The sequence below is a fragment of the Phyllostomus discolor genome, chromosome 4 (assembly GCF_004126475.2).
Source record: "Phyllostomus discolor isolate MPI-MPIP mPhyDis1 chromosome 4, mPhyDis1.pri.v3, whole genome shotgun sequence".
NCBI classification, from domain to species: domain Eukaryota; kingdom Metazoa; phylum Chordata; class Mammalia; order Chiroptera; family Phyllostomidae; genus Phyllostomus; species Phyllostomus discolor.
In genome coordinates, this window is record NC_040906.2 from 149,209,077 (window position 1) to 149,227,251 (window position 18,175).

General features: G+C 33.6%; 1 protein-coding gene and 1 long non-coding RNA gene across 3 annotated transcripts in view; one reads left to right on the forward strand and one right to left on the reverse strand.

Annotated features, from left to right (window-relative positions):
* ZNF292 (zinc finger protein 292) overlaps positions 1 to 18,175 on the forward strand; it is an 86,127-nt gene that overhangs the window by 56,518 nt on the left and 11,434 nt on the right. For both annotated transcript variants that reach the window (XM_028508888.2, XM_028508889.2), the window contains 3 exons: positions 8,308 to 8,510; positions 12,237 to 12,373; positions 15,893 to 16,034. In XM_028508888.2, coding sequence (XP_028364689.1) covers positions 8,308 to 8,510; positions 12,237 to 12,373; positions 15,893 to 16,034 — 482 coding nt within the window. The remainder of the gene's footprint in view (positions 1 to 8,307; positions 8,511 to 12,236; positions 12,374 to 15,892; positions 16,035 to 18,175) is intronic.
* On the reverse strand, positions 1,831 to 15,226 carry LOC118500265. Its single transcript, XR_004902820.1, has 3 exons — positions 15,216 to 15,226; positions 8,599 to 8,604; positions 1,831 to 2,016 (listed from the first exon to the last, which is right to left on the reverse strand). It is a non-coding gene; the product is annotated as an uncharacterized LOC118500265 (long non-coding RNA).

An 18,175-nucleotide genomic window follows, 5' to 3' on the forward strand; every position in this document is an offset into this window, starting at 1 on the left:
TTAACAGAGCAGAAGTTTCCAATTTGAAGTCCAGCTTACCAATATTTTTATGGATTATGTTTTTGAATTTTATTTAAAAATTTATTACTAAAGTTAAGGTCATGTGGATTTTTCTCTTAAAGGTTGTGTTGCTTTGCATTTTACATTTGGGTCTGTGATACATTGAGATAACTTTTGTGAAAAATATGATGTAATTTATTTTTAGTTACTCTGCCTTGGCTCTTCACAGTCACACTTCTCTTTCTGAACAATCACAAACTTCATTTTTAATATAATTAATTTTGAGACTCTTTAGGATTATATCTGTTCTCTTCAGTTTTGCAAATGTATCTTCAGCCCCTTTTTGAAAATTATACTTTCTTATTTGTTTTTATTTGCTACATTGTTCTGCCCCTTTCAGTATAGAGCTTATCAGAACCACCCTAAGAGCAGAGAAATTTTTCTTTTCTCTGTCATAAATAAGACATAATTAGACTCAAGGAGCAGGACTTTTATTTTTCCTCAAGAAATGATTCACCAATTTCATTGTTCTCAACATTTTTGGTGAGCTAGGGTTCATCTTGGGTCTTAGCTTTAATAATATTAGCATACTCGTGGTGTATCATTGGACCTGAACCTGCTTTACCTTCTTTTCTACATGTCAACATTTGAAAATCTAAATTCTGAGAAAGCTGCCTATCACAGTCACACTGAATTTCTGTGACCATTTTCTTTTCTACTTCTTTTTTTATTTTATTTACTGATTTTAGAGCAAGAGAAAGAGACACCTTGATTTGTAGTTCCACTTATTTATGCATTCATTGGTTGGTTCTTGTATGTGCCCTGACCAGGGATTAAACCCACAACCTTGATGTACCAGAAGTTTTAACCAACTAAGCTACCTGGCCAGGGCCTCCTTTCTCCTTCTATAATATATTGGGATAATTTGCAATTGCATAAATTGTATTTTTATCACTTGCTAGTCCTTTCTTGAATGTAAAAGCACTGTAGTCTTCTTTTTCATTTCTTCTTTTTTCCTCCCTCTATTCCCTCCCTCCCTCCCTCCCTTCCTTCCTTCCTTCCTTCCTTCCTTCCTTTTCCTTCCCCTTGGTTTTCAAAGGCATTTCTAAAGCTTAAGCTTTTCATAATGCTTATAAATCCTTCAGAGTTTTGTGAGAAAATATCTTTATTTCAGTAATAAACTTGGCACTTTAAAGTGAACATGGAAAAATTGCTGCCTGGTTTACCAGATACTGGCATGAATAAGATACAATAGTATCTTAAAGAGGAAAGAAATAGGAGCACGAAGCAAATGATGTTATACTTTCCAGGTAAATAGGGCAAGACCAGATTTGATTTTGCATGCACAGCTGCATTTACTTTCAGATAGTAAATCCAGTTCTTTTGGTATGTATATGGGGGAGGGTGTTTATCTTTACCTGTCTATAGAGAATTTCAAAAGGGATGACTTTGAGCCCTAGCCTTATGGTAAATCTATTGACAGTGTTTTTTGTGTTAGGACATTTCTTACACAAAATCACTAAAAGAACATCTTACGCACTACATATTAACTACTCTTAGAAATACAGGTTTCCTACCTTCTCCACTGTCTTTTTAAAAAACTTTATTTTGCCTTGTTTCTCTTTTCCTTGCACTTAACCATCCTCGTCTTGTTACAAAAAATAAGTAAATTGTCTATTTTAGTTTTCTTTTTTTAATTGCTACTAAAATTTTTTTAAGATTTTATTTATTTATTTTTAGAGAAAGGGGAATGGATGGTGAAAGAGAGGGAAAGAAATATCAATGTGTGGTTACCTCTCGTGTGCCCCCTACTGGGGACCTGGCCTGCAACCCAGGCATGTGCCCTTATTGGGAGTCGCACCAGTGACCTTTTGGTTCACAGGCTGGCATTCAGGCCATTGAGCCACAGCAGCCAGGGCTAAAAACATTGCTACTAGATTAGGTTGCCTTTTACTTGGTGTAGAACCCTGAGATCCTTGAGGATCAACCACTCTGGGTAGAATTAAGCTGATAAAACTGTTCACTGTCTCATTTCAGACTGATAACATATTTTGTGTTTATTTTGTGTTTTATTAACATTAATCATATTCTATTATAAAATTAATAAATACAGTGACCCCCAAATTTTAATTTTAACTAAAAATTATTTTAAAATACACACTCATTGGCTTCTTGAAACATTCTAAAAATAATCTATTTTTTGTTTTAATGAGGGTATTTTATAATTTTATATAGATAAGTATATCAGTATACTTAAGTATATCAGTATAACATTGTGACACAAAAATTTTAGTCTCATACTAACTAGTTAGATCTAAGGCATGAAATATTTAATCTTTAAAAATTACTTTATATCAGTCGTGTCAGAAGTCAATTATGATCATGAAGTTTATGATAATCAGTCATACACATAAACTTTTCAGACTTAATTAAAAAGCAATAAACACGATTTAAACAATTCTGGAATCTTTAAGCGAAACTCCTATTTCTTATAAATGTAACATGTTCCCGCAGGAAAAGGTGAGAGATAGGTGAAGGTTAAGTCTGTCTGTAATTGGTAATTTTGACAGTGAGATACACTTACCTAGGGCAGTTGTGTCAATTCTGACTGTGCATAAATCACCTGGAGACTTTTTAGACATTCCTGTACTACTGCTGGAAGCCTTCTTCGGGGCAGTTACATTAGAGTCTCTGCATGTGAGCTACAGGCATTAGTACATTTTAGATGTTTGAGATAATTCGACATTTGGGGGTTAAAAACCACTGATCTAGAGCTTAAAGTGTTGTGTTGTTGTTAAATTTCCAAATTTGGATTTTTTTTTACTATACTAACAATGCTGAATTGATTTTCTTAATGCATTCTTTCACTGTGGTAAAAAAAATAGCATTAAGTATACCATTTAATCATTTTTATACAGAATCATACCATATTTACTTTTTTTGTGACTGGCTTATTTTACTTAGCCAGATGTCCTCAAAAGTCATCCATGTTGTAGCTGTGACACGATTTCTTTCTTTTTATGGGTGAATAATATTCTATTTGTGTGTGCATATGCCACGTTTTGTTTATTCATCTTTTTGCTGATAGACATTTCAATTGCTTCCATATCTCGGCTATTGTGAGTAGTGCTGCTATGAACATAGGCATGCAAATATCTCTTCAAGACCCTCCTTTCAGTTATTTTGGATACATACCCAGAAGTGGAATAGCTGAATGATTTGGTAGTTCTATTTTTAATTTTTTGAGGAACATTCAGTCCCTTTCCATAGAGGTTGTACCATTTTACAGTCCCATCAGTAATGCCCAGAGGTTCCAGTTTCTCCACATCCTCACAAACACTTGTTTTTTTGACAGTAGCCATTTTGATAGCTGAGGAGTGATACCTACCTCATTGTGGCTTTGATGTGTATTTCTCTGATGGTTAGTGATAGTGAATCTTTTTGCATTTATTATTCAGTTGTATATCATCTTTGGAGAAATATCTATTCAAGTCCTTTGCTCATTTCTTTTTTAAAGATTTTATTTATTTTGAGAGAGAAGGGAAGGAAGGGAGGAAGGGAGGGAGAGAAACATCAGTGTGTGGTTGCCTCTCTTGTGCCCCCAACTGGGGACCTGGCCCATAACCCAGGCATGTGCCCTGACTGGGAATTGAACCTGCAACCCTTTGGTTCACAGGCCAGCATTCAGTCTGCTGAGCCACACCAATGAGGGCTGCTCACTTTTTAATGGGATTTGATTTTTTGTTGTTGAGTTGTAGGAGTTCCTGTATATTATAGATATTAACCCCTTATCAGATACATAATTTGTAAATATTTTCTACAATTCTGTACATTGCCCTTTCACTCTGTTGATTCTGTACTTCGATGCACAAAAGTTAAGTATAATGTAGTCCCATTTGTTTTTGTTTTCGGTTGCCTGTACTTTGATGTGACAGCTAATAAATCATTGCCAAGTCCACTGTCGTGAAGCTTTTCCCTTTTGTTTTCTTCTAGGAACTTTATACTTTTTGGGTCCCCTATTTAGGTTCTGTAGTAATTTCAAATTACTTTTTCATTAACATACGAGTGCAGCTTTATTCTTTTGCATGTAGATGTCCAGTTTTTCAGCACTATTTGTTGAAAAGACTGTCCTTTTTTCTCATTAAGTGGTCTTGGCACTCTTGTTCAACATCATTTGACCATATATGTGAGGGTTTATTTATGAGCTTTCTATTTTATTGTGTTGTCGGTATGTCTTATCTTTATGCTAGTACCACACTATTTTGGTTATTCTAACTTCAAATGTGAGACCTCCAATTTTGTTCTTTTTCAAAATTGTTTTGGTTTGAGGTTTCTTGACATTATAATTTTAGGATAAATTTTTCTATTTCTGAAAAAAAAAATGCCATTGTAATTTTGGTAGGAATTATCTTGATTCTGTAGATTGCTTTGGGTACTGTACATCTTAACATCATCTTGTAATCCATGAACTTGGGATCTTTCCATGTATTGTGTCTTCTTTAATTTCTTGTGGTATTATTTTATAGAATGTGGTGTATAATCTTTGATCTTCTTGGTTAGGTTTATTCCTAAGTATTCTTTCTGTTGCTATTGTAAATGGAATTTTTTCTTAATTTTCTTTTCTGATTTTTCATTGATAGTGTATAAAAAAGGAACTTATTTTTGTTTTGCTTTTTGTGTTCCTCCTGAAGCTTTGCTAAATTTGTTTAATAATTTTTGTTTGTGTGTGTGTGATCTTTAGAGTTGTCTACATAGAATATCATGTCACCTACAATCAATGGTTTAACTTCTTCCTTCCCAATTTGGATGTAAAACAACCTGGGTCCCAGTGGAGATATGATGGATAGAGTACTAGAGGGTGCAGAACACTAGTAGAGAGCTACAAAGTGGTCTGATTAATGATTTGGGTTGAGAGGAGGGGGCAAATGGGAGAAGTAGAGATGGAGAAAAGTGAATGAGACTGGGTCCTTAAGAGTTAGAAGTGGCAGAGTTAGATGGTGGACTGGATGTGTGGGTGAGAAGGAGGCAGAAGAGTATTTTTAAGACCAAGCTCGTTTCTGGCTTGAGCACAACAAAGGGAACTAAGATAATACATCAGTGTGGTACAGAGATTTTGGTATGCAGAGTTTGAGGTGCTTGTTAAACAGCTAGTAAGAGATGCTGCAGAGGAAATTATGTGTGAATCTGGGCATGGAAATAATAGAAATAAATGGACTTCATTTGGCGACAATCCAGGGCCTAATCCAAGTTTTGGTACATAGTACATGTTCAGTGTAATATTATGTAATGATCTCTCATAAAAATTCAACTCACGGTAATACATTCAATTACTTTAATGTAGGAACCATTATTTTCTTTTTTACTATTATATAAGTATCATTTTATGGGAAGAAGGCAATTGTTTCTTAATTGAACTGGCTGTATCATTTGTATTGTTGTTTCATCCCATCAGCTCTCTTGAAAGGCTCGAATGTAGCAAATTCTGCTTTCCTGTTCATTTTCATAAATATATAGAAAATAGATTAAAAGGCTACACACAAGTAAAATTCAAGATTTTTTTATTTTTCTGGCATGGGATTGGGAAATGTAAAGCAGGGAGTAAAATTTGATGTGACTAGGTACTGAAGAATAAAAATCATAGAACTTTTTCATAAGTCTGGCAAGCTCTAAAAGAAATAGTCTTTGACGTGATATAATTCTATAAGGAAAAAAATGTTCTGGATAGGAAAGAAGTAAAAAAATATGGAAAAATAGGGTAAAAAAGGAAAGCAGTGAAAGAGAAATGGACAAGGGATGGGGGAGGGAAGTGAGTGAGTTTTCAGTAGGTTCTCAGTTGAGTATTGGAGTGTAAGCTACTTTGATGCATTTGAATCATGAGCTTCAGAATACCTAATTTTAATCCTTTAAAAGCTAATGCTGCTTTACAGCTCTTTGTTGCTATAAAATGTCATTCTATTCAGTAGACATAGTAATCAAATGAGAAATTTTTTTTTCTCATCTCACCCCTGAATCAGAAGATTCCATTATTGTAGTCCTGGTTCTGTCGCTAACTGGCTTGATGAACCTAGGAAGTTACTTGCCTTCTGTGAGCCTCAGTTTACTCATCTGCCAAATGATGGAGCAGGACAAAATGATCTATAAAATTCCTTCTGCTGTAATATTTTATATTTCTTTGAAGTCAGTTTTGCCCTAAGTATGGCAGTGGTTTCCCATGTTTAAAATCACACACATGCAACTATGCTTTTGGAATGTATAATATTAACGTGTATTTTTCTATACATCAAGTTAACATAGCGTTTATTTTGTACAATTTGTCATTCTAACTTATATGTTGCTATTTGAGTTTTAGGGACTGAGGTTCTATTAAGATTGTCATCAGTTTTGTTAAATGCTTGCTACCTGTAAATAGTTTCTTTGCATGCTCTTCAGAGTTTGTTTATAAGCTTTTGTGGGAGTATTTGAAATAATCCCCAACTTTGTATTAGAGTTTCCCTTTTTTTCCTTCTTATTAAATTTATTGGGGTGGTATTGGTTAACAAAATTGTGCAGAGTTCAAGTGCACAATTCTCCAATGCATCATCTCTACACTGTATTGTGTGTTCACCACACCAAGAGTTTCCTTTTGAGGGAATTATTGTATTAGGAATCTGAAGTTGTATTTTCAAGTCTTTGACTTATTTGTAGCTAGAATAACTTTAATTTTCTTAAAATTTTCTTAAATGGGCAAAGCAAAATCTTCGCCCATTTTGCTTTGATAGTGAACTGAATTGTGAAAAATATTTGCAGTATAATTGACCTAACAGAATCATGTGATGGTATTAAAGAAAGAAAAGTAATGCCCTGTATATATATGTACAAGAAGACATTTAATCAGAGGCACCAGAAAGCTATGCATTTATAAACTGTATCTGTTACCAGTCTTTATACTTTTGGTTTAATTTAATGTAAGAATGGAGAGTAGTAAGTACAAAGGTCCAGATTTTAAGAAAAGTATGAAATTGGGATCCTGTGTTAAATTGTTTTTATGCTCATGGTTTTAATACTGAGAAGCATTGATCATACAGTCTTTTTTTTTAAGATTTTATTTATTTATTTTTAGAGAGGGAAGGGAGGGAGGGAGAGAGAGAGAGAGGGAGAGAGGGAGGGGGAGAGAGAGAGGGAGAGGGAGAGAGATATTCAATGTTTGGTTGCTGGGGGTTCTGGCCTGCAACCCAGGAATGTACCCTGGCTGGGAATCGAACCTGGGACACTTTGGTTCCGAGCCCGCGCTCAATCCACTGAGCTATGCCAGCCAGGGCGATCATACAGTCTTTATAGATACTAGTAGGTAGCAAAGAATGTTTAAAGGAGGGAAAAACATCTCTCATTCTTCATCTTCTAGCATGCAGATTATACACATTAGACATATCTTCTAGACTTTTCATAAATATTGAAATTATTTTATATTGAAAGTGTTTTTATTTTAAGTTTTATTAAAAGCCTTCCAAAGGTTTTAGGCTAGTTATCATGAAGTAAATTTTTCACTTGATTTTCATCCTGGTAAAGAAAGCTTTAGGGAAAAGTTTAAATTAGTGCTTGTTAAAATTTAAATTCTTCACAAAGAGAAAAAAATTAAATTCCTATTTTTAGTGGATCAGACAAGCACTAGGAAATTAAAAGACTTGAACTGAATAGAAATTGATTATGCCTAAGTAGTACTCAAGCAAATGTTGAGGTTTATTGATTTATTTAAAAATAACAGCACAAATCCACAGAATGTTTAACAGGCTCCCCCACTCTTATTTATTTTTTATGTATTTTAATTTGTTTTAAAACACTCATTAAATCAAAATAGACTTCAATCATTAGAAGTGAAAAGCACTTTTAGTTTAATCTCATTTTCTAGAATACCCAAACATTCTTTTGTGATTGTCTATATAAGGATGTAAGGTTCTATCACTGCAAATTTCTAGGGATCCTAATCCCTGGTATTCACGAATAAATGCTGGGGGTGGGAGATAATTTATATGATTTTAAAAACATTGACTATTAGAATTTAATGTGAAATTATTTTTATCAAGTGATTCACTTCATTCTAAATGGTACTCTCAAGAATAAGAATATTTAATGCAAAATTTAAGGGTAGCTATATTATCTCCTTTTGTTTATTAGGTTATTTTGTGATAGCCTAACAGTAATAGATAACTGTAAAAATGGGGGAGGGTCTTATTAGTTTCTGTGCTTTTAAAATAATATTCCTTGTAAGTGTATTGTTGCAAATGAATTATAACCAAATGTTAATAATCAATTATGTCTTGTTTTTTAAAGTGAATGAATTTTTAGCTTTTGAGGGTCCCATCTTGTTGGATATGAGAATTAAACATCTAATCAAAACAAATCAGTTAAGTCAAGCAACTGCTCTAGCAAAGCTGTGTTCTGACCATCCAGAGATTGGTACAAAAGGTAGTTTTAAGCAAACTTACCTTGTCTGTCTTTGTACATCATCACCAAATGAAAAGTTAATTGAAGAGGTGAGTATATTTTCTTTTGTTAGTAATTATTTTTAAAAGTGAAGAAACTTCCCTTTCTCTTAGGTAGTGAGGAGCCATTGTTGTCGACCTTAAACTTTTTGGTGTGCTCTTGAATAGTGATTCTAAACAACTTTTGGAAGTATGTGTAAAATTATTTTATCCAGCTTCTATTTTAATTAATTTGGATCTTTTCACTGCTTTGACAAAATTATGGGAAAGGCAGTGATGACTTAACACTTTAGTAGGATGTTTATATTTGTCAGCATTTAGGCTATAACTTAGTTTTACCTGACTTCAGGATACTTGCAGATCTGTTTAACTGACTAACTTCATAGTACATATAAGTAACTTCATAGTCTTTATATGACTTAATCCCTTGGAATACTGTGTGTGTGTGCGCACACACACATCGTACACATATAAAATGTGTTTCTCTCATGAAAGCTAGATACATAATTAGACCTCTCTAATTATGTGCAAAGATAAATTTTATATTTGTATATTTAATGTAAAATTTTTCTTTCTGAGACATGATTGGCTTTTTTTTTTTACTTCTAGTTTGATGTAAAACATGTTATTCGTGTATTTTTATGTTTTATATTACAGAATTCTGAGAGTAGAATCATGGTCCAAATGGGAATTTTGCATTTTGAATGACTCATAATTCCAATTTTTTTGTTGTTAAAAAAACAGGGAATATGTATTTAGATAAAGAAGTCTATAACACATTAGACAGTATTGTGTGAGAACATATTGTTATACAAATGTCTTGGGTCTCTAATATAAATATTCTTCAATCTCAGAACAGTAGAAAGAGAACAAAGAGACTGTGGGGCAGACTTACGGATATATAAATGGAGATGTTGAGATACAAGACAGAGGACAATTGATAGACTATGCATGATTACCTGAGTAGACCAAGATTGTAATCAGAGTCCAGAAGGAGGGTAGACTCGGACAAAAAAACTGAATGCCCATATGAAGTTAGAGGTTGTAATTATAATTCTGGGTGTGTCATTTTCTTGATAGAAAGTGAAGAGGAAGATGGTAGGCTTGGACCAAGATTAGAAATAAGCTACCCTGCTGTGTATGACAAAGATATGATTATTTTGCTATACAAAGGGATTTAGAGTAGTATGTCTTTAACACAGGTCAGTCTAATTGGCTTTAAGTATTTTATTCAGAGCTCTAAATTTTCTGGTATTTAAATCTTTGCTCACTTTTCAAAGCAAGAGAGAATAGTTACCTGTAATATATATAGTCCCTATATAGGTAATATATTGGTAATCCCTAACTTATGCTGCTTTGGATTTTAAAAGTAAATTCTTGGTCATTGATGTCTATATTTGACCTATATTTCACCTTGACAATTTTGATTCAACCATTTATTAGTTTAAGTATGGTTTCAGTTTCCCTGCCATTCATTCTCTTTAGTGTCACATTTTTTTCAAGAGGGTCATCTAGTGGTAAACCAGGGATTTAATAAAGGCTATGAAGTGTACAATAAAAATTTTCTTAGTATACCTATAAAAAGTGAAGTTTTCTGTATTATAGCAAGTGTTTAAATTGGTATATTATATATATGTGAATAATTACACAGAAGCTATCTTACATATCTACAAATATATTTTAAATTATTAAGTGTAATCTAGTATAGGTAATGGAAAATAATTTTTTCTTATACCTAATATACATATTTTACATCATTTGAGCACTTAGTAAGAATGGCATAGGTTTTAGAAGAACCAAAAGAAATAATCAGAATCTAAATAAATCAGAGTTTTACTATATAAGAGTTTTCGGTAAACCTGAACATGTAAAAATCAATGTGTAGCAATAAAGGGGCCTCAGTATGCTTGTGCATGTTGAATTCTGGCAGGTGCACAGATTTTGAAGCTTTATCTAGGTTGAAATCTTGACTCTGCCACTAATTAAGTATGTGGCTTTGAACAAGTAACTTTACCTCTCTGAACCTGATGTCTAAAAAGAAGCAGTGGTATCTACTAGGCAAGCTATTGTGCTTATTAGCAATGCTGTTTCTGAAGAACCTGACACTAGCAGATGAAGAGTACCTGCTATTATTATTATCCTGCTATTATTATTATTGTCAGCATTGTCATCTAATGAAGAAGTAAAAAAAAAAAAAAAAACCTCTTGGATTGACTTCCTAATGTTTGTCTGCATGGGTGCACCAAGGTTAATAGTTTTAAGGTAATACAGTTTTTAATAAAAGATACTATGATAAAATAGAGAGTAGGTATTTGATGTCAGACGTGACTTATGTGCATTGCCACCTAACTAACCAGTGTAACTTGGGCAGATTACAGAATTTTTTGGAGCCTCACATTCATTATACATAAAATGTTTATGATAATAGCAACCTAGTAAAAAAAGTTGTGATTAAGTATAATATATATATAATGTCTGACAGTGCATTTGATATTGTAGGTATTTGAAAATATTTACTATATATATATATAGTTCAACCCTTTCTTTTATTTGTTTAAATGGGGTAACTTTGTAAGATTTGTAAGAAAGGCAGGCAGAGAAGTGAAAAGAGCACTGCACCAAGTTCTAAGGCTTATTAGTTCAGTCCTAACTGTGCCATTAACTTCATACTTTCTTTAAGAAATTGTTAAACACAGACTCAGAGTTGGTTGTTTTCTTGTCTTAGTGTTTCCTAGCCCAATTAAATGTATGAAATGGAACTTCTGAATCTATCCCCATGCTACCTTATCTTCATTATCAAAAATCAACCCCAAGATTATCCACATCTCTATTTAGACACTTGTTAAATCATATACACATTACATTTTAAACACACACGTACTCAAAAAATGATAGGGAGAGGTAAAAGATCAATAAGTAGGAACATGGTTACCTCTGTGGTACATGGGTGCTAATGGTCTGAATTGGTTTTCAGTTTTGTCAGTTGTATCATATTGGGATTAATTTTTCTATTCTGTGGAACACAGTGATTTATGATTGTGTCCCATTTGTTAATCTTGTCTTAGAGCAAATGCTTATGGAAATCATAGGTAAATTTTGTTTGTTTTATGTAGTAAATCATTGTAATGAGGTAGTAAATTTTAGTTATTTAAGAAGCAATAGATGTAAGTGCATAATTAAATGAAGCAAGTTGCCATCATCTAGGTTATATCTTTGCATGCATGACTGTTGACAAGCTTTGAGATGAAGCGATTTTATATGAAAAGAGAAATACTGGAGATTTATAGAAAACTGAGGTGAGCTTAATTTAAAAGTGTTATATATAAAAGATTTCATATTATACTTTTTTCCCCTTAGATGAATAGACAATTTGTTTATTAGCCTATTTCCAGTAGACCTTCATGTCTTCTAATTCTAATTCTTTTTAAATTAATGGGTAAAGGGGGAAAAATAGAGGTACTGCAGCTTTTCTTTTTCAGTATCATAGATGTGATTTAATGAGTAGAGGGTGCCTACAATTAGCATTAGTTATTTACATATAAACAAATGCCTGTGAAGTTCTTGAAAATAGTTGGTTCTCTGGCTTTGAAGAAAGATTATTTCTTTAAATTGCAGTCTAGTAATGACAAATTATCAATTGGTAGTGCTTGAGTTAATAAGGTTCTTTATACTGGTGAAAATGATCTGTAAATATCGAATGAAAATTTTCAAGTATGTTTCTATATATCTTAATATAAAACCATTTTATGGCATATTTTTATATCCTTTTTTCTGTAGATTTCAGAAGTTGATTGCAAAGATGCACTAGAAATGATCTGTAACTTAGAATCTGAGGGTGATGAAAAAAGTGCTCTTGTTTTATGTACTGCATTTTTGTCACGTCAGCTCCAACAAGGAGAAATGTACTGTGCTTGGTGAGTTGTATTTCTTTTGTAATGAGGAGTTTGTTAAATAAGAATACAAAGTAGGTTGTTAGAATTCAGATAGCTTAAAAACATATATTTTTTAATCTTTTTAAGTCTCAAGACAAAAAGCCTATTTTCAGGTGTTACGCTATTTAAACTGATTATCAAGTAGCTCATATAACTTCAAAGACTTTTTGTATTAAGGACCACACAACTCTTTAATATACCAGTAATAATCATTATTGATCAGGAAATTTTTCAGTGTTGGAGGATGAAAGAAAAGTTTGTATTGTCTAATGCCACAATAAAAACTTTTTTAGACATGTATGCAACCTGTGATTGAATGTATTTTTTTCCTCTGCATATTATACATTTTTAACTCAGTGTAACAAGCTGTTAGTCATTTATGTATGGAGATATCGTTCATTTTTTTTCTGTGAGAGATCATTCAACTTCACTAACTTCCTCAATGCACATTTCTTTATGTGGTACATTTCCAAGTGGGCAAAGCCTGTTACATATAATCTTTTACGGGGGATACAACTAACAGAGATGTTGGTGGCAGTTAACTCAGAAACTTTAAGATCAGCTTTTTAAGTTAGTGTTAACTAAAACTGACCATTTATCTGGTCAGTCAACATTATTAATCTTCATTGTTGTTTTGGTATGTGGAAACAAAAAAGGAAATTTAGTTTATAATATTCTAATAGTTAAGAGTGTTGATCAAGTGATACATGGCATACAAATGAGTATAGAACAGGCAAGCTGAATAAATGTTATGTAATCAAAGAATAGTAAAGTACATAATTATAAAGGTTTTCTTAGCAGTTAAGCTTTGTTGTTAGGAAACATTGTATATACATTATAGACAGAATTAACACATTGTATGCGGGAAACGTATTTATACATTTTACGTTGACTGGTAGTAGAGCGTGGGACACGTATTAATACGTTTTTTATAGACTAGCGGTAGAATGTGGGTAACACACAAATACATTTATTTTTATACTTTTTTATTGCTCTAAAGGGATGCTAACATGCAGATATACGAATTCCAAAGGACAAAATTTGGGTCTCTAACACATACAATGGTGAATTATGTATGTACTTCCGGGTATAACAGTAATCTATTCAACTGCGTAGAGTCATCCCTTCACACAATTCTTTGCCTCACCACACATTCAGTGTGATTCTAACAATCAGAAAGGGTGCACACTTCACAAAATCTTTGTAATTTTGATCAAAGTTACATTATTTCAAGAGACGTAAGACAATTTGATGACGAAAGTGATGAAGAATTGTGTGTTGATCGTTCATCGGATCTTTCGTGTGATAGTGATATCAAAGATCATTCAGAATTGGAAAGTGACAATGAAACCGACAGTGAAGATATCCCCCTACCTACAAATTTTACTCGCAGAACTATATCTTCAAGTTCTGATGAAAGTGAAGATGAATGGTCCTTGACTGACGAACCTCCGGTTCTTGAAGATTATCGATGGATATTCGTAAACATGTGACTACAAAAATTATCAGTACTGGCAAAAAAAAAAATTGCTCAAAACAATGTCAGGTTTGCTCAGCACACAAAAAACTAAGCGAAACAAGTTACTTGTGTAAACATTGTGAAATTCCCCTTCACAGGGGGAAATGTTTTAACGATTATCACACAAAAAGAACACTACTAAAACTTCATTCTTTCTTTTTTTACATTCTTTTTTTACTTATTGTACTTTTTTTTCTTCAAAATATTTTCAATACATCAGAATTTTTACATATTTCAATTTCCAGTGAGTTTTCCAGTATTTGTTTAAAATTTAAGAAAAGTAATTCAGTGTACATTTTATAGTAAATCACAAAAAGTTTCATTGAAAAAAAAATGTAAAACTAAAGTTATCATAATTTTTACTGAACGTTGCCATTTGCGCAAAAAATTAGCAAAAATGGCCTGTGCCACCTGTTAGTGCACGATAAAAACTACCCACAAACAATATGTTAATATAAAAGGCAGATAAAAAGATTGTTAAAGGAGAATAAATAACTGGGTTTATTTAGGACAAGTATTGGGTTGGCTGAAAGGTTTGTTTGCTTTTTCTGTAAGATGGCTCTAGTAGCACTTAGTTGTCTAACTTCATCCAAAACAATTTTGTTAGATTGTGTTGTAACAGCTGTCATATCAGCAGGCATTTTAAAAAATTTATCAAAATTGGTGAGTTTTTGTATAGCCATTTTATTCAGTAGTATTGAAGATGGAAAAAAAAGCAACATTTTCAGCATATTATGGTTTATGATTTCAAGAAAAGTAAAATCATAATTGAAACTTTTAAAAAAACTTGGGTGGTATATAAAGAAGGTGCTGTGACTGATGAAGCAAGTCAAAAGTAATTTGCAAAGTTTCCTGCTGGAGATTTCTCCCTGGACGATGTTCCACCATCAGAAAGACCATTTGAAGTTGATATCAATCAAATCAAGACATTAAATGAGAACAATCAACGTTATACCATGCAGGAGATAACCGATATACTCAAAATATCTATATGAAGCATTAAAAATCATTTGTACCAGTTTGGTTATGTTAATCACTTTGATGTTTGGGTTCCACATAAACTAAGCAAAAAAAAAACAAAAAAAAAAAACTTGACTATATTCCCTCATGTGATTCTCTAACGAAATGAAAACATTCCATTTTTAAAACAAATTATGACAGGCGATAAAAAGTGGATACTTCACAGTAATATGGAACAGGAGATCATATGGCAGGCTGAAAGAACCATCACCAACCACATCAAAGGCCAGTTTTCATCCTAGGAAGGTGATGTTGTATATATGGTGGGATTGGAAGGGAGTCCACTGTAATAAGCTCTGTCCAGAGCATCAAACAATTAATTCCAACAAGTACTGCTCCCAATTAGACCAACTCAAAGCAGCGCTCAATGAAAAGCACCTGGAATTAGTCAAATGCATAATCTTCCATCGGGATAATGCTGCAAGACCACATGTTTCTTTGATGACGAGGCAAAAACTGTTAGAGTTGACTGGGAAGTTCTGATTCCCAGTTTTGCCATATTCACCAAACATTACATTTTGGGATTTCCATTTATAAAATTATCTTAATGGGAAAAATTTCAATTTCCTGGAAGACTGCAAAAGGCATGTGGAACAGTTCTTTGCTCAAAAGGCGCATGGAACAAAGTTTTGGGAAGATGGAATTATGAAATTGCCTAAAAATTGGCAGAAGGTAGTGGAACAAAATGATGAATACATCGTTCAATAAAGTTATTAGTAAAGATAAAAAATGTCTTATTTTTACTTAAAAACACAATGAAGTTTTTGGCCAAGCCAATGTGTACTGATTTCATTTAGCCTCTAAAAAATTGAGATTTTTTTTTTTTTTTGCTTTTAAACTTAACTACACATGTAGATATGAAATGTAAAACCAGTTTTAATTTCCAAAGTAATAACTGCACTGACATAGTCCATGTTTATTACATTATTACTCCAACTTGTTTTTTATTTTTATTTTTTTAGGGAGCTCACTCTCTTTTGGAGTAAATTACAGCAGAGAGTAGAACCATCTGTACACGTGTACCTAGAAAGATGTCGTCAACTTTCTTTGTTAACCAAGACGGTATATCACATTTTCTTCCTGATTAAAGTTATTAATTCAGAGGTAAGAATAATCAACGCTTTTAATTAAGCTTTCCTTAATTTAAAATATATGTTATCTTTAATAAAAAGACTTTATAATATTTTGGCACCTTTTCCAGTGATATTTGATTTAGTACTTTGACCATCAAAGCACCGTTTTTTTTTTAAGTCCCTTGAGAGTTATTTTAATATTTTTATTGATTATGCTATTACAACTGTCCCATTTTTTTTGTCCCCTTTATCCCCCTCTGCCCTGCACCATCCCTCCCTCCAGCAATCCCACCCCTTAGTTCATGTCCATGGGTCATACATATAAGTTCTTTGGCTTCTCCATTTCCTACACTATTCTTAACCTCCCCCTATCTATTTTGTACCTTCCAATTAGGTGTCTTAATCTCTGTACCTTTTCCTCCATTTTCCCTCTTCCCCCTTGCAGCTGATAACCCTCCAAATGATCTCCATGTCTATGATCCTGTTCCTATTTTAGTTGTTTGCTTAGTTTGTTTTTGTTTTTTAGATCCAGTTGTTGATAGTTGTGGGTTTGTTGTTATTTTAATGTTCATAGTTTTGATTTTCTTTTTTTGTAAATAAATCCCTTTAACATTTCATGTAATAGTGGCTTGGTGATGATGAATTATTCCTTTAGCTTCACCTTGGCTGTGAAGCTCTTAATCTGCCCTTCCCTTCTAAATGATAGCTTTGCTGGATAGAGTAATCTAGGTTGTGGGTCCTTGCTTTTCATCGCTTGGAATACTTCTTGCCAGTCCCTTCTTACTTGTAAAGTTTCTTTTGAGATACCAGCTGATAGTCTTACGGGAACTCCTTTGTAAGTAACTCTGCTTTTCTCTTGCTGCTTTTAATATTCTCTCTTTATCTTTAAACTTTAGCCTTTTTATTATGATGTATCTTGGGGTTATCGTCTTTGCATCCAACTTGTTTGGGACTCTTTGTGCTTCCTGGACTTGTTTGTGTATTTCCTTCCCCGAGGTAGGGAAGTTTCCTTTCACTGTTTTTTCAAATAAGCTTTCAACTTCTTGCTCTTACTCTTCTCCTTCTGGCACACCTATGATTCAGATGTTGGCACTTTTGGAGATGTCACAGAGTCTTCTTATACTCAGGTTTTTTGAATTCTTGTTTCTTCATTCTGTTTTAGTTGAGTGTTATGGTCCAAATCATTGCTTTGAATCTCAGCTTCCTTACCTTCACTGTTGGTTCCCTGTGAATTTTTCTTTATTTCACTTAGTGTAGCCTTTATTCCTTCCCTTATGTTTCTGTTGTACTCAATGAGTTCTCTGAGCATCCTTATCACCAGTGTTTTGAACTCTATACCTAATAAGTTGACTATCTCCATTTTGTTTAGTTCTTTTTCTGGGCTTTTGTTCTGTTCTTTCATTTGGGCCATATTTCTTTGTCTCCCCAACTTGGCAGCCTCCCCATATTTGTTTCTGTGTATCAGGTAGAGCTGCTTTGACTCCCTGTCCTTAGTGCATCTGTTAAGTTGTAACAGCAGAGCCTTAGGTAATCACCAGGGTGGGGCATGCAGCTTCACCACTTTGTGGCATTGTGGGAGAGTGGGTTGGTGAGGGGACAGTGCCGCTGCCTGGCTTCTGACGGCTTGTCTGGCACTCATCCCATTTCCAGTCACTTCACCCATATGCAACTGACACACTTCTAGCTGCTGCCTGGTTGGTTCCTAGAATAGGTGGGTTTGCATACGTTCTAGGACTGTATGGGCCCTTTAAACAGGAACTGGCAGTTTCTTCCGCTGCTCCAACCCCCAGTGGTTTATATACCATAAGTTGTGAGGCTGTAAGGTTCCTCGGTTATACCTGGAATCGTAGGCTGTTTGGGTAGGAGGAAAGGTAAAAGGTGAAGCTGGACAAGATGAGACATGGCTTGGATTGTGAAGACCCTTTTGTATGCCATACTTAGTTATATTTAATTCTGAAATACATAAGTAACAATGTTAGAATTTGAAAGCAGGGTAAGGTATGATGCTGCGGATGGCTAGGAAAAGGTCTAATGGGATGTGCATGGGGAGCTAATACCATCATGTAAGCCTTGGGTAACTTTGGGTCAAGAATACTAGGCAGCCCTGACTGGTGTGTGTGGCTCAGTGGATTGAGCTCCAGCCTATGAACCAAAGTGTTGCTGGTTTGATTC